Source organism: Ochotona princeps, chromosome 10 (genome assembly GCF_030435755.1).
Source record: "Ochotona princeps isolate mOchPri1 chromosome 10, mOchPri1.hap1, whole genome shotgun sequence".
Lineage (NCBI taxonomy): Eukaryota > Metazoa > Chordata > Mammalia > Lagomorpha > Ochotonidae > Ochotona > Ochotona princeps.
Genome location: NC_080841.1, coordinates 1,223,055 through 1,244,793, shown reverse-complemented (window position 1 = coordinate 1,244,793; position 21,739 = coordinate 1,223,055). Strand labels below are relative to the sequence as shown.

The window sequence follows — 21,739 nt, the reverse complement described above, 5'->3', positions numbered from 1 at the left end:
GATTCCAGTAAAAGGAATACTCGGCAGTCCAGGCAAGGTTGAGTCGCTGAGCAGATTCTGTTACCACATGCCTGTGCACCCCGTGCACTCCTCCCACAGAAAGGCGTGACTCAAACCAACCTAACACTGTTGCTAACCAACAGCGGAACTGACAGAAATCCCCCCAGGGGACGTGCTGGAAGCAGGGGGACCTATCCTGCTGGTGTGAGACTGCTGTGTCTAAGTGCCACAAAGCTGCCTTTGTCTCCACAGTTTCCCACTCTGGGTTAATCCTAAGACAACAGACAGATACAGCGCTACGGAGGCTGCTCACACACTTCCAGTAACTCTGAGAGCCATTCCCAGGGCCCATGGCGCTTCCCACTACCAGGATAGCCGTGTGGGCAGCCCAGGCCGATCCCTCTGCTTACTCTGGACAACGTCACAGCGAAGCTGCAGGGACGCAGCCGCCCTTCTGTACCCACACCAGGCTCTGCTCCAGGAGGCTGTGAGGCTCCTCGACCGGGTGGCTCTGACAGTGTGTGTGACAGCCACCTACTCCAAGCTGGGGTCTAGCTCAGGGTTTTTTGCAATTATAAAGAGTTTACAGCTCTGGAAACAGCCCACAGGGGAAGCCCTTTGTGTGTGTGTGTGTGTGTGTGTGTGTGTGTGTGTGTGTGTGTGTGTAAGAGAGAGAGAGAGAGACTCATCCCTGTGTGTCTGCGACCTCACATTGCATCTGTGACCTCATCACTGTGTCTGAGCTCACACAGTGTGTTGGTGACCTCATCCCTGTGTGTCTGTGAGCTCACACAGTGTGTTGGTGACCTCATCCCTGTGTCTGCTAGAAATCCAGGTTCACTCTGTAGAAGAGAAACTGTATCTGCTTGTACGTCAGGCAGGAGCCTCAGTGATGGCTGCGGGCTTTAGGACAGTGTGTGGCTCCACGCATCCTGCCTCCACCCGAGTATGTTCTGTGGAGCTCCAGCCACCTGCACGCGTACAAGCAGGGGACTTAACCTTAAAGGACAGGCGTGTAAGAGGATGGGTACACACCCATCCCACTCATACCACAGTGGTGGCTCCCTGCCAGCACAGCCACCCAGCTCTATGCTCCGAGCCTGCAGGTGTGACAGCCTTGGGGAGAAGCAGCTGGAGGTACCACCGACACCCCAAGTCCCCCCACTTCCAACAGTAAACCCACTTGGTCCCTGATGCCAGTCCTCCCTTGCCTTCCCATCCCATTCCCAGTTTCCTGTTCCACTTCCTGCTCCAGTGCCCTCATGGCAGGTACTCCTGCCCAACCAGGAAGTCCCAGGCAGTCCTGTTTCAGTCAGCATGGTGGTAAGTAGAAACGGGCAGTGCAGCAGCACACACCAACGCTGGCCCCAAGCCGAGCTGCACCCAGGCACCTGGGGAGCGCTGTCCTGGGACCAGTCCTGTACTTTCCACACTCGGCGTCTGCTGCCCACAGAGCCCACGGAGGTCGGCGGGGTCAGCCCTGCTCAGAAACACAGGCAGCTCGCCACGTCCCGGCCGCACACCGAGAGGCCAGCCCAGGGGACCTTGGCACTCACTTCCATCCTTCCTGAGAAAGCAGACAGGTTTTCAGAACCCCAGGTTGCTGAGCGCTGTACCCCAACTTACATGAAGCCCGCACACACACCCCGGGCCCCAGTCTCAGCTCAGGTCTCACCCTCAGGCTGCGGGCTGTTCACTTCAGCTGACATCATCTCGCAGGACGCACCAACAGCTGAGTGTCACGTGCTCTGGGTTTACTGTCAGTGGCATACGGGAGAGGAGTGAGACAGCCAGACACCTGCAGAGAAGCCACTGCCCTGGGTGCTGGGTCTCGGGCGGCCTCTCACTCAGCGCCCACCCCCCAGGGGGCTACAACAACCAGCCACAAGTATGAAAAAGGCCCAGGCTGGTGCCATGCTCGGACCTGTGCAGTTGGCATCCCACAGGGGCATTGGTTTTACACCAGCTGCTCCATTTCTGACAGCTTCCCCTAAGCACAGGATGGCCCAAGTGCTTAGGCCCTGCACCCATGAGGGAGACCAGGAAGAGGCTCCTGGCTCCTGGCTTCGGATCAGCTCAGCTTTGGCTGTTGTGGCCATCTGGGAAGTGAATCAGAGGACGGAAGGCCTCCTCTACCTCTTCTTCTCTGTAAATCTACCTTTCAAATAACAATAAATCTTTTTTTAAAAAAAAGTCCAGATTTCAGTTACATAAACCAGTCCAATATCTGTTTTCAAAAATGATGTGCCGATTTCACCGAAAGGTAGTTCAGAGACAGAGAAACAGATGAAGGGAAGGAGGGAGGTTGATCGTCCGTCCTCTGGCTTCCTTGGCAGACCCGGGCTAGGCCGCAGTCAGGACCAGGAGGCTGGAACCCCGTCCGGTCTCCTATGTGGGTGCAGGATCCCTCACCTGCTGCCTCCCCTGGCACACGAACAAGAAGCACCCAGGGCTCCTACGGGGTGCTGGGGCTGCAGCTGTGCCAAGGGCTCCTACGGGGTGCTGGGGCTGCAGCTGTGCCAAGGGCTCCTACGGGGTGCTGGGGCTGCAGCTGTGCCAAGGGCTCCTACGGGGTGCTGGGGCTGCAGCTGTGCCAAGGGCTCCTACGGGGTGCTGGGGCTGCAGCTGTGCCAAGGGCTCCTAGGGGGTGCTGGGGCTGCAGCTGTGGTTTAACTCGCTGCGGGTCAGTATCCAAAGGAACGAAGCTTCCACTTCCTGCTTCGACACTGGGGCTCTCTGTCAGAGACCTGTCTCCGCCCACTCCAAGGCCAGGCGTGCATGCTGAACAGCGATTGCATTTCACCGCAGTGCTGACAGAGGAAATCGTTATCACACCCTCCATCTGCACAGGGCCAGCATCTGCTGGTTCCAGTTCTTCTGCAGTGACAAATGCCACTAACCGGCCAAACAACGTGACTTGGTTAACCAGAAGCTAACGTGCCGACCTGAACCGCAGCGCACAGGCACCAGCTAGCCCCACGCAGCACCCTGCTCCAGCCCCCCACACCACAGCAGCCCGCTTTGGGTCCAGCTGTCCTGGGAAGCCGGGCCCTGCTGCAAGGCCAGTCCTCGTCCACCTGCAGTCAGTGGGGGTCCACCCAGCCACTGCACCAGGGCCTTAGCTGCAGCCCGTGAGCTACAGCTGGGCCCAGGCCACCCTCCCATTCCTGCAGTGAGGCTGTGTCCTCAGACACATAGGGTTCCCCAAGAGCTGTGTAGTTCCAAGACCAGGTACCATGCGCACCTGCTCATGGTCAGTCGTACATGGACAGAAGCAAAGGCCGACAAAGCGGGGTCGCAGTAAGCTCAGCAATGCCCCCTTTAAAATTCACCCAGCTCCCCAATTCCCGTGTACATCACAGTGACGCACACTTCGAGTGCTACCTGCCCTCCCTTGGAAGGCTGCAACAAGTGTGGTGACGACAGCTCTCCCTGCCCGGGAGCGGGGACTGTGTGCGACTCAGAACCTGACCACTGTCTGTGCTGTCACACGGCTGCCGGACGCCGCTCTCAACCTGCTGGCGACAGCAGCGCTCCTGACACCATGCATCACCTGTTCTGTCCACGTGACTGCTTGGACCAGGAGCTCCAGCCACGCTCAACGCTCGACACGGAGAAAACCAACGCCACAAAGCCTTCCTCGCAGGAGAACGAAGCTCCACTCCCACCCCAACACTGCACAGACAGAGCGGCTCTGGGGCCTTGGGTGGGCTCTGCTCAGGTGCCCCACAGTCACTGGCTGGAGACAATGCTGTCCCCCAGGGCGGATGACAAAACCACAGTGGCCTCATGTGCCAGGCTGGGAACAGGAGTTGAGGCCGTTGCTGCCTGGCCACGAGGCTCCCGAGTTGCTTCTCCTGCAAGCATCAAAGCCCCGAGGTTGATCGTGGCTGACATCCACATTTCCCACCCAGGCCCCTCCTGACCGCCCGTTCCCGTCACCTGCAAGCGCCCACAGCAGAGCGCAAAAGGCATCCGGCCACGGCGAGAGCTGCTCCCAGCCAGCTGAGGGGACATGGCCTCACACGGCTCACTCCCACCAGGCACACAGAGCAGTGGCATGGCCTGGCAGTGGTGGCTTCCACTACCTCCATGGTGGCAAAGCACAGCTCATGCCCAGTGCGCTGCCCCTGGCTGTCATGCAGGCCAAGGCTTGGAGAATAAGCCCCAACAGGGCCCTGCTGCTGGCGCAGCACATTCTATGGGCAGAACATCTCCAACTGTACAGCTGGGCGTCATCACATACAACACTGGATTCCACTGTCCTCACGCATAAAGCCACACTCTGCCATCAAGGACTTTAACAAGGAGGCCTTAAGTCACCTTGCACTTCTATGGACAGAATGGACAGACCTGAGATCACAGCAGCTGAGCTTTCTCATTTCCACAGAGCTTTGGGACACAGCGAGCCACATCTTGGCAAAGCACACGGAAACCTGGGAAATTACCCACGGCACCCACCAGCCAGTGAGCCGCTCTTCGGTGCCTCAAGAACGCCCACGCTGGCCCGTTCAACCAGACCATGTGTCAGCACACAGTGACAGTGAGGCCTGTGGCGACCTGAGAGGATGTGGGGACCAAGGCACCCACAAGAACCCTCATCTGACTCCACACACCAGAGGGCAGCTACGGAACTCAGGCTGTCACAGAGCCCGAGGCAGTCGGCAAGGCGTCTGGTGGCAGCTCCGCCAAGCTCATCTCCCACAAAAAAAGCAACTGTGATCACAAATCATAGACTCCTATTTCCTGAAGAAAAAATATTAAAGACAAAAATCCTCTTGGCCTATTCAATCCAATTATTAATCATGAACTCACTTACTTGAAAAACAGAGACAGACAGAGATCCTCCATTTTGTGGTTTGCCTCTGAATGGCCACGCCGGCCAGAGCTGGGTCAGACCAGTGTCAGCAGCCCAGAACCCAAGCAGGGTTTCCCACAGGTGTCAAGGACCCAAGCACCTGAGCCAACTGCCCACCACTTCCTAGGGCACACGCTAACACGACAGCCCTGACTGGGTTGGGAGGTATCGGGGTGTGAGGGTTCCTTGTTGGCGCTGTGGTCAGGGACACATCCACACATGTCCCACCAAGCCTCCTGCCCACGGATGCTGTCACAGCCGCAGAAAGTACAGCTGGCTGGCATGGACCCTGCCCACCTTGTCTACATTCCCTGCCAGCACTGTCAGCTTCAGCACCCCATGCAAAACCCATGGCCACCCGCCTCGCTCTGGCTGCCCATGACAGCCAGCCCGTGGCCACCCGCCTCGCTCCGGCTGCCCATGACAGCCAGCCCGTGGCCACCCGCCTCGTTCCGGCTGCCCATGACAGCCAGCCTGTGGCCACCTGCCTCGCTGCAGCTGCCCATGACAGCCAGCCCGTGGCCACCCGCCTCTCTGGCTGCCCACGACAGCCAGCCCGTGGCCACCCGCCTCTCTGGCTGCCCACGACAGCCAGCCCGTGGCCACCCGCCTCTCTGGCTGCCCACGACAGCCAGCCCTGTCAGTCTGGCTTTGTCACACCTGAGGCTTCCCTCCAACCTTCGGCATTGGATCTGAGCTCTCGGGGGACCCTAGGGCACCATTCATGTTCTGATTCCTGCTGCTTCCCTAACAGGCACCTTGTCCCATTCCCTACCAGAGACTCTGCAGCCTCGTCGCCCCTAAGTAGCCCCCGTGCCATCTGCCAGTTCTCCGGGCAGGACCTCACCCTGTTCCCGGCCCCCGGAAGCAGCCAGGGTCTCGGCTTGTCACAACAGCTCGCATGCAGGCTTCTGCCTCTCCTTCCTGGGGTTCAGTCTTGCCTCGTGGAACTCCAGGGAAAGGACCTGGAATGCGAACTTGCTGCTACCTCAGCGAGCCAAGTTCCTGCACTCAGAAATACAGAGCAGGGATGGTAGCATGGGACAGGAACCAGCAGGGAGCAGAACAAGGCGACCAAGGTGGTTGAAAACACAGCACAGCTTCACGAATTTCCTAGGAACACCTCATCCCACCTGACGAAGTGGCCAGCAGCACCAGAAGCAGAGACCAAGTCAGACACAAACGGAACACACGCACGTCTCCTCCGAGTGTACAGTCTCCAAATCTCTAGTTACTCAAGTTGACACAGGGACATCCCACGTGTCTACAGTGCCCTGTGACGCAGCTACCTGCATGCACAAAGACCAACAGGCCGCGCGAGCACACTGAGCGCTGCCTGCAAGCCCAGCTTCTCTACAGTGACAACATTCAAGCCCCTCACTCTTAAACAAATGCACCACTTGTCAGCACCATGTGTGACAACCTCACCTTGCAAAGCACTCTGGCAGCTTCCCCTCCCCACGTCCTGACCCTCCTTCCGACCGCCAGGCCCTCGTCCATTCCCTCCAACCAGCCCCTCACCCCCTCCAGCCGGCCCCCCGCAGCCAGCCCCTCGCCTGCCCCCTCCAGCTGGCCCCCGGCAGCCAGCCTCTCACCCCCTCCAGCCGGCCCCCCGCAGCCAGCCCCTCGCCTGCCCTCTCCAGCCGGCCCCCGGCAGCCAGCCCCTCGCCTGCCCTCTCCAGCCGGCCCCCGGCAGCCAGCCCCTCACCCCCTCCAGCCGGCCCCCCGCAGCCAGCCCCTCGCCTGCCCCCTCCAGCCGGCCCCCGGCAGCCAGCCCCTCGCCTGCCCCCTCCAGCCGGCCCCCGGCAGCCAGCCCCTCGCCTGCCCTCTCCAGTCGGCCCCCGGCAGCCAGCCTCTCACCCCCTCCAGCCGGCCCCCGGCAGCCAGCCTCTCACCCCCTCCAGCCGGCCCCCTCCAGCCCCTCGCCTGCCCCCTCCAGCCGGCCCCCCGCAGCCAGCCCCTCGCCTGCCCCCTCCAGCCGGCCCCCCGCAGCCAGCCCCTCGCCTGCCCCCTCCAGTCGGCCCCCTCCAGCCCCTCGCCTGCCCCCTCCAGCCAGCCCCCGCAGCCAGCCCCTCGCCTGCCCCCTCCAGCCGGCCCCCCGCAGCCAGCCCCTCGCCTGCCCCCTCCAGTCGGCCCCCTCCAGCCCCTGGGAACAGCCATTCCACTCCTGGCTTCCAAGGGATCAACTCTGAAGATGACAGGAGACGGAGAGCTTGTAGGCTGCCCGTGGCCCGCTTCACTCTGCTGCACCTCTCTGCTCCCCGGATTGCAACAAAGCAAAAGGTGTTGCTGGAGATTCCCAACACATAACAGGCCTCACATCCCCAGGACGCCCGCCCAGTGTGGGAGCAGGGGGCCCAGGGCACACCCCGTCCCGCCCAGGACGCCCGCCCAGTGTGGGAGCACGTGGCCCGGGGCACACCCCGTCCCGCCCAGGACGCCCGCCCAGTGTGGGAGCAGGGGGCCCGGGGCACACCCCGTCCCGCCCAGGACGCCCGCCCAGTGTGGGAGCAGGGGGCCCGGGGCACACCCCGTCCCGCCCAGGACGCCCGCCCAGTGTGGGAGCACGGGGCCCGGGGCACACCCCGTCCCGCCCAGGACGCCCGCCCAGTGTGGGAGCACGGGGCCCGGGGCACACCCCGTCCCGCCCAGGACGCCAGCCCAGTGTGGGAGCACGGGGCCCGGGGCACACCCCGTCCCGCCCAGGATGCCCGCCCAGTGTGGGAGCAGGGGGCCCGGGGCACACCCCGTCTCGCCCAGGATGCCCACCCAGTGTGGGAGCAGGGGGCCTGGAGCAGAGGTGGAAAGGCCATTTCCCCCATAAGCCCTCCTAGAGCTCTGCCCCACACCACACCTCTCCCCTTGCGGGCCCTTCCACCAAGGGCAGGGCAGGCTCGCCAGCGACAAGCAGGATGCAGCAGTGGCCGGAAGGGGCCCTGGCTGGCCATCCCGGCGGGCGCAGGGTCAGCCTCCAGGGGCAGGTCTTACCAGGTTCTCCTGGTTCCTGGCCATGATCTTCTGCTCGTCCTCGGCCCCAGGCTTCATGTACCTGACCTCCTCCACCGGCTTGATTCTGTATTCATCTGGGTGCCAGAGAGAGAGAAGACTGCTCACCAACATGCTCCACGCAGGCATCAGCTGCCAGACGCCCAGCAGCCTCACAGGGCAGGGCCTCGCCATCCAGGGTCATGGGGAGCTGCTGGAAGGGTGGGAGCCAAATATTCCAGAGCCTTCCGCGGGGGCCCACGTGCAGATGCTCAAGGCCACAGAGGTGGCTCCCGCAGGGGCCTCGGCAGAGAACGCCCAGCACTCCCCACTTCCGCACGGCCGAGGCCCCCACGGTCCCATGAGATGGAAGACTGTTTCAGATGCCCACGCAGTGCTCTTAGCTATGGGTTCCAATGGACATCCACACCTGAATTCCGCTCGGAAAAGCTCAGCCCCTGTGAGAGGAACAGCAGCGTAAGCCACTGCCTGCAACACCGGGCGTCACACTTGCTCCCGTGCCTGGCGTCCCCGGCCCAGCCCTGGCCATCCAGGCAGGGAACTAGCAGATGGAACATGATCCACTTCCCCCCACTCTAACTCCTCTAAACAGGCCAGCGGAAGGCGGGATGGAGACAGCTCTAGCTCCAGGCCACCTGTGCGAGGGCAGCAGCTGGCTGAAGGCCTTCTTGCTGTGGAGGGGGAGCGGTGCCGAGGGGAGAGCTGAGCAGCCCAGGGTGCGGTGGCCAGGAACAGCGCTCACTGAGGAGCAGAACAGATGGCGAGGGCCAGGCTGGCCGGGCAGCAGGCCAAGGGCAAGGGCACTGCGGAGGCAGCTGGAGGAGAGCTGGGGCGTCGAGCGCTCACACACCACACATAAACAGCACGTGCACACACCACAACGAGCCACCATCCACTGGTCACTCCCAAATGCCAGGGTGCTCACACACTGTACACACACACACAAACACTGTTCCTCCTGCGGCCGACGCTGTGAGGGGACCTGTGGACAGGGCAGCAGGCTGGGGGACCAACTCTGTGAGGGGACCCAGGGACAGGGCAGGAAGCTGGGGGACCGACGCTGTGAGGGGACCCGGGGACAGGGCAGGAAGCTGGGGGACCAATGCTGTGAGAGGATCGGGGACAGGGCAGCAGGCTGGGGGACCGACGCTGTGAGGGGACCCGGGGACAGGGCAGCAGGCTGGGGGACCGACGCCGTGAGGGGACCCGGGGACAGGGCAGGAAGCTAAGGGATCAATAGGACAGGTCCTCCCTTGTGAAACGGGCCGGGCTGGTATGGTACTGAGGATGCAGCGAGGTCATGGATGAAAGCCCCTGTGAAATGTCACACCCACGGGAGGAGAGCAGCAGGTGCAGTGGGAGCATCACTGTGCTCTTCGACCTGCATCCGGGAAATACAGGAGACTTGTTCCCCGTATGTGCATGTTAAAAATCAAGAAAAAAACCCACACTCAGCGTGGTGCTTGGCACACAGCAGTGCCTGATGTCACAGTGAACCCCCGCCCGGGCATGCCCGCAGTCCTGACACAGTGGAGCAGTGCCACCTTCACCGAGCAAGGCTTGTTGTTTAACTGCAGGGAAGATGCGGACTGCATGGCAACAACAGGACAAGCACTGAGCCCACTGACCTGCGCTGGAAGACCTGCCTCGCTCGCCTTTTCCCCCCTCCCTCTGCAACTTCGTCTTTCAAATTAAAAAAAATATGTATATTCTTGAAACAATCCAGGAAGCATCAACTCCAGTTTCCCCAGCTGGATTCCTCACCTGACGCCCACATGGGCACACTGACTACCCAACACCAGACGTTTCAGTTTGGTGCCAGGAGCCCTGGGGCCAGGCAGGTGTGGCTCCAGCCAGGAGCCCCCAAGACCAGGTGCCTGGGGCCTGGCTGGAGTTCAGTCCTGTGGTCCCCAGGCCCTGGCAGCACAGCTTCGGCGCACGAGAGAGGAAGCGGAAGAAGGAAGGTGGAGAAGCAACGGAGGAGGAAGGGGCGGCACGTTCCAACATCCCCGTGCTTTCCTGGAGCCCCAGGCCCAATGCCACGTGGTGACCCTGGTTTGGGGCATCCACAGCAGGGGCCAGGAAACTGGGCCATCACGGCAGAGGGGACTCAGACTGACTCTCTGTCCAGCCAAAAGGTACTGGCACAGGGGCCCCGGTCCTGCCACGCCTGGCAGCGAGTGCCGCTTTGCCTGCGGTCAGGAGCACAAGCTGATCACCGCCCCAGCATGGATGCCTCATGGCCTGCACAGACACAGGGAGGTGCTGGGGTCTCCAGGTCCCAGCAGGTGCTCAGGGGAGCACGCCCATGACTGATGCCATTGGTCCCCAGTGACCCCCAATGCCCACAGGCACCAGGCAGGTCCTGGTGGCCAAACAGGGCCAGTTTATAAACAGTGGCCGGAGTCCCTCTGGGGTTTCCTCATCTCCCCAAGCCTGTGGCTGGCCACATGGATGTCTCCCACTGTCCATGTTGTCCTACCACAACGTGGCTCAGCAGCCATGGGTACCACTTCGGTCTCACAGGCCAGAGTCAGCATGCGGACTCTCACAGGGACCCCACCCGGGAAAGGGGGAGAGAGCCAGCTCCCTGGGCTTCTTTCCTGAGACATGCTGACCCCTGCCACAAGCCTCACCCAGGCTACTCAGCTCCACCCAGGAGCACACAGGACTGGGCCTTCCCAGTGGACACTGGGCAGGGCTTCTGAGCCACTTGCTGTCCCTTCTAAGCCAGTCAGGACACTGGATTCTGTTTGTCTTGCACCTGCTGCCCACACGCACCTACCTGTTGAGAAGCACACCCAGGCTGCACCACGATCCTGCCCCAGGCCAAGGGCTGGCAGAACAGAACCCTGTTAGGAGCCCTCAGGTGCTAAAAGGCCCTCCCCCACGCGGAGCGCTGCCACGGAATGCAAATGCGGCACCACCAGCCAATACACCCCCAACCACTCCGGGGGAAACGCCCCCCACTGCCACAGCCCCAAGGACCAGCCACCCTTCCTTGCTCCCGACAAGAGGGACAGGAAAGGACCGGCTTTCCAGGAAGAATACAGAGAAGCCCCTGGGCCCAGGAGGCTGCCGTGACAATCAACTTCTGGACAGGCCTGGCGCAGTGCCCTGCATCCACTAGGGTGTCCCGTGAGCACCTGGCTCTCCTGAGAACTGGCTGCACTTGCTCCTGGGAGCCTTAACTGCACCTTGTCTACATGCTGCAGGCTGCCACCCCACGACCTCAACAGGTCTGCTGACCACAACGCACACCTGTTAGGACCGTGGGGCGCTGGTGTGGACCCCGCTTGTGCAGGGGCAGGGCCGCCGAGGGCTGGTGTGGACCTCGCTTGTGCAGGGGCAAAAGCCCAGGTTGGAGCTCTGCAGCAAATGAGAGTGGGCACCCAGGCTAATGACCACCGCCACATCATGTGTCTGCCACCAAATGCTCAGGGTTCCACCTCACACTTGTACAGCCCAGCTCCTCCACAGACAGAAGCAAAAACAGGAGCCCCAGGCTTCTGAATCAACACCTTTATGGGAAAAGCTGGTGTGTGTGCGCAGCACAGACCCTGAGCGAGATGTGCACAGAGCACAGGTGTGGGAGCCTTGGAGCTGGGGCCAGCCTACACCCCACAGGCTCTGGAGTCCTCCTCCCTGAAGATCCCAGCCTCCACGCCATGGCAGACTGTGAGGCGATGGTGTTTTTCAAACCCTTGGACACAGATAACAGAGGAAGAGCACAGAGCCACTTCACTCAGGAGAAACAGGAGGGTCTGAGAAGGCGAGCGGCCTCAGCCAGGCTGGCGTCCAGCCCAGCCACGCAGTCCCCACCACGTGTTCAGGCAGCTGTGTCTGCACGTGGCAGGTCTCCACGCCCACCGCCCTACCCCCAGCCGCTCCTGGGACCAGGCCGACCACAAGACAGATCCCAAGGGACACAGCTGGCTCCCCAGCCCAGGTCTGAAGACGCCTGGAGGCTCCGTGTCCTGGCCAGGGGCCTGGCTCATGGGAGAAGCAGAGAACTAGTGGATGCAGGCTGGAAACCACACCAGAGGTTTCCACCACACGAAGACGGCCCAGCAGGCCTGCACTCTCACCCTCAGCTGGACACGTGGGGACAAGGCACCACACTGCTTTGGGTAGAACCACGCGGGGAGAGGGGCAAGGGGCACCAGGCCAGTGCCAGCATCACTCACAGCGGAAACCCTGCCCTCTGTCCCACAGGATGATCAGGGAGAAGCCCTCGCTGCCAAGGGGCCCTGAGGTCTTTCCCTGCCTGGCTGCCCCAGCCATAACCCAAGCAGGAGGCAGGTGTCGAGGCAGCCTTGCCGCCAGGCTGGAAACCGAGTGTGCTGCCGAACAACCTCAGCATCTTTCTTGCGACTTGGCTCATCCTCCTGAAGGTGCCCGGGGTTCTTGGTGACCTCAGCCTGACTTCCTGCCCAGTGCTCCTCTCCCCGGCTCCCATGGCATGCAGACTGGTGGCCGGTCCTTCATGACATGTCCCACCCAACCCCTGGTCTTCCCTCACCCCAACAGGGCTACATCCTGAGGGACCTGCATGCCGGCTCAACACACCGGCCCAGCCGTGCCCTGGACGGCAGTCCGGCCACCCTGGACTCCCACCATGACACGTGCCGTGTCTTCTCCAGCACTGGATGCTGCGGGAGGGTGTGGACCACCAACAGGAAGCTGCAATGTGGCTGTTATATGTGTTGTGTCAACCGTGACCATCAGGCACCCGTCTTTGGTGTTGAGGTGGTTTTAGCGTACCCTCTCCCTCTGGGACACCGCTGTCCCACACACTTACTGAATCCTCACTGGCTCATCTAAGAAACAAAAATTATTTATTCAAGAGGCAGGGAAAATACAGCAAAAGAGAAAGAAGAATTCCACACCCCCTAATGCCAGCACTGTCCATGAAACTCAGGCTGGGCCAAAGCCAGAGGCAGAGCCACCAAGTCCTACCACAGAGGCAGCTTGTGCAGCCATCAGCATGGCTTTCCGAGCTCAGCATGGGTGGGCAGCAGGGCTCAGGAACCAGACCCTGGGCACCGACATGGCCACAAGAAGTGTCCCCCACCAGGCATGCCACCTCACCAGGGCAGGAAGCCAGCACAGACCCACCCCCCACATCGCCACATCGCCACATCGCCCTCCACCGCCTGCTGGGCACTCACCACCAAATACATCTCCATTCTGGAAGCTCTTCCCCTTCTGGGCCTCCTCTTCGTTCTGAACAGCGGCGACATGCTTGGCGGAGGCACAGCCCATAGTCTCATTCGCTCAGCTTCCGCCGGGCGGAACGGACCATCTCTACAGACCAGCAGACATCGTCCTCCTCTGGGCACGCGAGGCAGATCCACCTTGCTGTGGGTCACAGGGGCCGGGTGCACCTGCAGGGGCAAGGCACACAGTCAGGGCATGAGGCCATGGGGGCGGGACGCTCCCGGGAACACGCTGCTGGGGACAGCAGGGTGGGAAGCCCACAGAGCACCCCCACAATGAGGGGCGAGGGCTGGGGAGATGCCAGAAAGCCCTGCTCACTCATTCAAGTAACAAGCCTGGGTGTTGAGATCTGTCACCACAGCATGAGAGGGCCCAGGGTCTGCACCCTCCAGGGCTGGGCCCCCACACGACTCCCACTCCACGGCCCCTCCTTCCCCTAATGTCCTCCCCCATTCTCCATGCACCCCCCACCCTCAATGCCTCTCCCCCCCCCCACTCCCCTTCCCATCCTCAATGCCCTGGCCGTTCCCTCATCCTCCACGGCCCCCTCCCACCTCCAACCTCTCCTGCTACTCCCACCCCACACAGATGCACCCTGGGTCTGCAACACTTAGGGCTCATGAGTGGGATTTCCCTACACCCCTCAGCTCCCAGCCCTGTCCCTCCCTCCCACCTGGCACAGCCCCCTCCAGTCGTCAACAGTTCCCCTGCTCCTCACATTTCCCACTGCCAGGATATTCCAGCATAGGAAAATCCTACAGCAGAAACCACAGAGCCAGCCGGGAGAAGCCCTCTAGCATGTGAAATAACTAACTCAGACCCCTGGGACACGAAGGCAACATAGGCAGAAACTGCAGGAGAGCCTGGTCTGGCACCCCTGGCCAACCTGTTCCCCCTCCAGGAGAGCCTGGTCTGGCACCCCTGGCCAACCTGTCCCCCCTCCAGGAGAGCCTGACTCGGCCCCCTGGCCAACCTGTCCCCTCTCCACGAGCCCCTGACCCAGCCCCCCTGGCCAACCTGTCCCCCCTCCACGAAACCCTGAGCTGCTGCACCCCGAGCCTGGTCCCTCTCCTCCAGGAGAGCCTGACCCGCTGCACCCCTGGCCAACCTGTCCCCTCTCCAGGAGACCCTGACTAGGCAGCACCCCCAGCCCAGCCCCTCTCCAGGGTTCTGGAGCAGCCTGCCTGCTACGCTGCCCACGGAAGAGCATCCCTCTGACAGCACATGCAAGTCTTCCTGCTCTTGGAAAGCTCGGGTTCATGTGCAGCTGTCTGAGATGACACAGGTGGATAGGGGGGTGTGCACACACACACACATGTGCACACATGCACAACTGTTACCAGCTGCAGCACTGTCCCAGCTGTGACGCCGTGGCCGCGCTGGGGCCCTGGAAGCTAACACAGCCCAACACTGCCGGTGCTGCGATGGAGGTGTCCCAGGGCACGCAGCCAGCTGTGCGTGTCCATGGGGTGCAGGGTGACATGTAAGCCTGTGTAGTGTGGCCATTCACAGGACAGTCCGACACCTAGGTACACACACTGTGTACGTGAGCACTCTCACACTACACACAGTGACCCGCTCTGGGCAGCAAGATGCCCAACACCCCACTCACCTCCACAGCTCAGGAGACATGCCCACTCACCCAGCAATCTAAAAATGGTCGGGGCCAGCACACCCACATGCAGGCAGTGACACTTGGGGTACCTCCTCCGTGCTCTGTCACACTCTTCAGGAAGGATGGGGACACCCCAGGGAAGCCGTCAGCGCCCTCGGGCTGGGAGATGCGCTAGGAGTCCCTTCATCTCCCTCTCGTCTCAGGACAGTCTCTCCAGCTCAGAGAGAGCCAGCCCTACCCAGAGGGCTCCGGGGCAGCCCAAGGACACTGTACTGCCAGCATCCCATGTGAGTGCTGGTTCCAATCTAGCGCCCTGCTCACATACCTGCCCCAGTGCAGCTGGTAAGAGTAGTTTATGTGAGAGACTCGCAAGATGGCCGACATAGGAGGATGGCTGTGAGGGAGCTCACAGACAGAGAGGGCTAGAACGCAACAAAAGCGTAAGTGGAGCAGCATAGAGCTACAGGGAGAAGAACGTGAAGTTCCCTGGACAGTGTGGAGCCAAAAAAATCCACACAACTCAGAAGAGCAACCAGGGAAAAACAAAACAAAACAAAACAAAACAAAGGGCAGGGAAGACGGCTTTCCGCTCCTGACCCGCTGAGTCACCTTTGAATGCAGCCGCTGAGAGCCGCAGTCGACCCGCAGTCCTCAGGACCCGCAGACGCTGTGGTCGTCAGGACCCGCAGTCATCAGGACCCGCTGGCACCTGCCCACCCTAGTCGCCAGGACCCGCCAGGACCTGCACCGCTGCAGTCATCAGGTCCCACTGGGACCCGCCAGGACCTGCACCCGCGGCGAGGGTCCCCACCAGAGGAAGAAGCAGACTGCAAGAACCTGAGGTTTGAGTGAGTTGGGTGGGGACAGTGGTGGGTCGGAGGCTCCGGGAGTTGGCCCCCCAGGGGCATGCACAGAGCCTGAACACCCTTGGTGCTCATCTCCCCGCCCCCCCCCCCCCCGAGACTCCAGTGTCTGGAGACACAGGGCGAGTGCCTTGAAACTGCCAAAACTGTGTCTGGGAGGTGACGCACAGCGGTCCTGTGCACTGAGGAGAAAGGCAAAAGGCACACTGAATACTCTACTCCCCCGTGCCTTTGCGGTCTGGCACTCAGCTGGGCGGTGCTGTCCCACAGGAACCCGAGCACGCCTCTGGGCTGGGCGGTCCCGTGCTAGCGCTGGGGCGGGCGGTCCCCTGCAAGCGCTGGGGTGGGTGGGCCTGCGCAGGAGGCGCTTCCAGAGAGCACCTGGAACACCCCACGCCCTATAGTCCCGTGCTTGGGAGACACACCAGGAGGGCACTGCGGACCCGCGTGCAGGAGGCGTTCCCAGAGAACACCTGGAACCTCCACGCCCTGCAGTCCCTGGCACTGGGGACACACCAAGAAAGTACCTAGAATCCTCCGAGCCCTGTGATCCCGCGCACAGGGGGCACGCACAGAGAGTGCCTTCACTCCCCCACGCCCTGTGGTAGCATACCTGTAGGGGACGAGCTGAGAGTGCGCTTTGAATCCGCTGGGCCCTGGAAGTGGCGCCCTGAGGTCCAGTGTTCTGGAGACGCACCAAAAGTGCCTTGAAAATTCCCACACCCTGCTACTCCACGCCTGCAGACTCTGATCTCTACAAGCTAGTGCTTGGAGACCCCTCAGCACACTGGTGCCTAGGTCTCTCAAAAAAGAAGCACTAACACAATGGGAAGAAATACCAGAAAAGGTAATGATCCAGATGAGAGAGCCAACACCCCACCAACAAAGGATCAAAAGCCAATGTCTATTTCGGAGATGCGAGATGAAGACACGGAAGATCAACCAGACAAGGAATTCAAAAAAATAATGTTAAAATCTGTCAGAGACAATGAGAAGCATTGGGAGGACTTCAAGGAATTCAAGAACCACATAGTCGCAGAAATACAACAAATGAAAAGTAAAATCCTTGACTTAGAGCACAAAATTGAGAGCCTAACCAACAGAATAAATACAGCAGAAGAGAGGATCTCTGAAACGGAAGACACATAAAACAAACATACCCAGTTCATTAAACAGCTGGAGACAAGTCTGAACAAAGCCAATAAGACCATACAAGAAATGAAAGACAACCTCAGGAAATAGAATATTAGGATTATTGGCCTTCCTGAAGGAGCAGAAAGAGAGTCAGGAATGCAAATGGTGCTCGACGAAATTATACAGGAAAACTTCCAAAACACTTGGAACATGAACCCAGCCCAAATCCAGGACGGTCAGAGGACTCCCAGCAGATATGACCCAAAGCGATCTTCACCCAGACATATGGTGCTCAAGTTCCACTCCAACAAAGACAAAGAAAGAATCCCGAGACAATTACGAAGCAGAGAAAAGATCACATACCGGGGAAAACCAATCAGGATCACTGCTGACTTCTCTGAAGAGACTTTACAAGCAAAAAGAGAATGGACAAAGATCTTCCAAATCCTGAATCAGAACAACTGTCAACCAAGAATATTGTACCCAGCAAAGATCTCATTCGTATTTGAGAATGAAATCAGATACTTTCACAGCAAAGAGAAATTAGAAGAATATGCCAGCACAAAACCAGCTCTACAAAATCTCCTTAGAAATGCACTAAATCCAGAAAAAAAGGAGGTGAATCATAAGCAAAGATGGCAAACAGGAAGGTCTCCCCACTAAAGTCCACACAAGGAAGGGCAATTACACAGATATCAACACCCACAAAAACAAGTATGGCAGGGCAAAATCACAACCTCTCAATTTTAACTCTTAACACAAATGGCCTGAACTCACCAATCAAAAGGCATAGATTAACAGAATGGATTATCAAACAGCACCCAACTATCTGTTGCCTACAAGAGACACATCTAACCAGAAGAGATTCGAAGAAGCTGAAAGTGAAAGGTTGGAAACAAATATTTCATGCCAATGGACGAGAAAAAAAGGCTGGGGTAGCTGTCTTAATTTCAGATGATGTGGACTTCAATCTGACACACATCAAAAAGGACAGGGAAGGACATTATATATTGGTGAAGGGACTGATCCATCAGGAAGTAATTACCATTGTGAACATATATGCACCAAATTCAAACACACCTAGCTACATGAAGCAATTACTTACGGACTTAAGGGGAGACATAGATATGCACGCAATAATAGTGGGTGATCTTAACACCCCACTAACAACAATAGACAGATCAACAAAACAAAAACTCAACAAAGAAACAACAGAGCTCATACAAACAATAGAACAACTGGACTTGATAGATATTTATAGAATTTTTTATCCTAAGGCCACAGATTATACATTTTTTTCAGCAGTGCATGGCACCTTCTCCAGGATCGACCACATGATAGGACACAAAGCAAACCTAAATAACTTCAAAAAGATAGGAATCATACCATGTACCCTCTCAGACCACCACGGAATGAAGCTGGAAATCAGCAATTCAAAATGCCCCAGGAAATACAGAAACTCTTGGAGGCTGAACAATATGCTATTAAACGAACAATGGATCAGAGAAGAAATTAAAGATGAGATCAAAAAATTTATGGAAACCAATGAAAACTCTGACACAACATTCCAAAACTTGTGGGACACTGCCAAAGCAGTGCTACGGGGTAAACTCATTGCAATTGGAGCTCATGTCAAGGCCCAAGAGAGGCGCCAAATACAGGAACTAAACACACACCTCCAGGAATTGGAAAAACAACAGCAGAAGAGCCCAACACAATAGGAAACAAGAAATCATCAAAACAAGGGAGGAAATTAATCAGATAGAAATAAAAAAAAAAAGATACACAAAATCAATGAATCAAAAAGCTGTTTTTTGAGAAGATAAACAAGATAGACACCCCACTGGCCCGACTGACAAAGAAAAAACAAGAGAAGGCAAGAATTAACAGCATCAAAGATGAAAAAGGCAACATAACAACACACACCGCAACCATTAAGGCCATAATTAGAAATTACTACAAAGCACTGTACTCCAACAAATCAGAAGACCACCAAGAAATGGAAAAGTTCTTAGACTCACACCACCTGCCAAAACTTAGCCCAGAGGCAACAAACGACCTGAACAAACCCATAACTGAAGTAGAGATTGAATCAGTGATTAAAGACCTCCCAACATAAAAAAAGCCCAGGCCCAGACGGCTTCACTACAGAATTCTACAAAACATTCCAAACAGAACTAACCCCAATCCTCTACAAACTCTTCAAAACAATAGAAAAAGAAGCAACCCTTCCAAACTCATTCTATGAAGCCAACATTGCCTTAATCCCAAAACCAGACAGAGAACTAACAGAGAAGGAAAACTACAGACCTATCTCTTTGATGAACATTGATGCTAAGATTCTCAACAAAATCCTAGCCAACAGAATTCAAAAACACATCAGACAGATCGTTCATCCAGATCAAGTAGGATTCATCCCTGGAATGCAGGGATGGTTCAACATTCGGAAATCCATAAATGTGATACACCACATCCAAAAACTGAAAAACAAGAATCACATGATAGTATCAATAGATGCAGAAAAAGCTTTCGACAAAATCCAACACCACTTCCTACTAAAAACCCTAACCGAGGTAGGCATAGATGGAAAAATCCACAACATAATTAAAGCCATATATGAAAAACCCAACGCCAGCATCATACTGAATGGAGAAAAGCTGGAACCCTTCCCACTGAGATCTGGAACAAGACAGGGATGTCCACTTTCTCCACTACTATTCAACATAGTCCTAGAGGTACTCGCTGAGGCCATAAGACAAGAAAAAGAAATCAGAGGAATCCAAATGGGAAACGAAGAAGTCAAGCTCTCACTATATGCAGATGATATGATTCTTTATGTAGAAGAGCCAAGAGACTCAATACAGAGACTGCTAGAACTTGTACGAGAGTTTGGTAGAGTGGCAGGGTACAAAATTAATGAACAAAAATCAACAGCCACAGTGTATGCAAACAGCCCCAAGATGGAAAAAGATCTAACCAGCAAGATACCATTCAAAATAACAGAGAAAAGTATGAAATATCTGGGAATAAATCTAACCAAAAATGTAGGAGACTTATTTGAAGAAAACTACAAACTACTTAAAAAAGAAATTGAACAAGACCTCAAAAGATGGAGTAACATCCCATGCTCCTGGATAGGTAAAATCAATATCATTAAAATGTCTATACTGCCAAAAGCAATATATACATTCAACGCAATCCCAATCAAATTGCCCAAAACATTCTTCACAGATCTGGAAACAATGATCCAAAGGTTCATCTGGAAACACAAAAAACCACGGATAGCTAGAACCATCCTGAAGAACAGGAAGTTAGCAGGGGGAATCACAGTTCCGGACCTCTGGACATACTATAGGGCAGTGGTTATCAAAACAGCGTGGTACTGGCACAAAGATAGAGAGGAAGATCAATGGAGCAGAATAGAAACACCAGACGGGAACCCAAACAGGTACAGCCAAATAATCTTTGACAAAAAGACAAACGACAATCCAGGCAAATGGGAAGGTCTGTTCAATAAATGCTGTTGGGACAACTGGTTAATAGCCTGCAGAAACAAAAAGATAGATCCACATCTCTCACCATACACTAAGATCAGATCTAAATGGATAACAGATCTAAACCTACATCCAGAAACCTTCAAACTTTTGGAAGAAAATGTTGGAAACACATTGCAACACTTAGGGGTAGGCCCTCACTTCCTAAAAAAGACTCCAAAAGCAGTAGAAATCGAGACCAAAATAAACAATTGGGACCTCATCAAACTAACAAGCTTCTGTACAGCTAGAGAAACAATCAACAAAGTAAAAAGCAACCCACAGAATGGGAGAAGATCTTCGCGCACTATGTAGGTGATAGAGGGCTAATCTCCAGAATATACAAAGAGCTACAAAACAACCAAAATGTCAAAACAAACAAGCCACTCAAGAAATGGGCACGGGAAATGGGCAAACACTTCACAAAGGAACAAACCCAAATGGCAAATAAACATATGAAAAAATGCTCAAGTTCCCTGGCAATAAGGGAAATCCAAATTAAAACATCAATGAGGTACCACCTAACGCCAGTAAGACTGGCCCACATGAATAAAAGCACCAACAACACTTGTTGGCGAGGTTGCGGGGAAAAGGGAACCCTACTCCACTGCTGGTGGGGCTGCAGGCTGGTACAGCCTCTATGGAAATCAGTATGGAGAACATTCAAACAACTCAAATTCAACATACCGTATGATCCAGCATTAGCACTCCTAGGAATATATCCAGAACACTTGTTCTATGAGAAACCAACATGCACTCCTATGTTCATAGCAGCACAATCAGTAATTGCAAAAACATGGAAGCAGCCAAAATGCCCATCAACAGAGGATTGGATAAGAAAGCTATGGTTCATCTACTCCATGGAATACTACTCAGCTATTAAACAAAACAAAATGCAGTTCTTTGTGGCCAAATGGGCCAAACTGGAAACCATAATGCTAAGGGAAATGAGCCAATCCCAAAAGGTTAAATACCACATGTTTGCCTTAATTTAAGATGATATGATGTTATGTATAACATGTTATGTTATGAATGTTACATGTTGTGTATAAACTAAAATTGAAATGTCAATGAGGTGGTGACAGAAGGTGGCTAGGAACTCGCATTTACTTTTAACATATTGGTTACTCATTACTATGTCAATTAATTCCATAATGATGTAAATTTTTGCTGATGGTATGTCAGAGCTTTTAATTGACTGGGATGATACTCTGCTGGCTCTGTCTTCAGACCAGAGAGGGTATACTTAAGAAGCCGTTGAACTTGACTGGACAATAAGATGCTGGACTCTATGTTTGGTATACGCTTGCAATGGGGGAATCTCAACTGAACTTGAGCTGTGGTTATGCAACAAGGTGGAGGAATCCACCATGGTGGGAGGGTTTGGGGAGGGGTGGGGAGAACCCAAGTACCTATGAAACTGTGTCACATAATACAATGTAATTAATGAATTAAAAATAATAAATAATTAAAACTAAAATAAAAGAAAAAAGAGTAGTGTATGTGTATG

The 21,739-nt window shown here is 56.2% G+C and overlaps 1 protein-coding gene across 2 annotated transcripts in view; it reads right to left on the bottom strand.

Moving 5' to 3' along the window:
* The window catches only part of C10H1orf21 (chromosome 10 C1orf21 homolog), a 74,743-nt gene that overhangs the window by 15,850 nt on the left and 37,154 nt on the right, over positions 1-21,739 (bottom strand). For both annotated transcript variants that reach the window (XM_058668942.1, XM_058668943.1), the window contains exons 2-3: positions 13,036-13,251; positions 7,847-7,941 (exon numbers count right to left, since the gene is read on the bottom strand). In XM_058668942.1, the coding sequence (XP_058524925.1) occupies positions 7,847-7,941; positions 13,036-13,129 (189 nt within the window). In that variant the 5' untranslated portion in view covers positions 13,130-13,251. The remainder of the gene's footprint in view (positions 1-7,846; positions 7,942-13,035; positions 13,252-21,739) is intronic.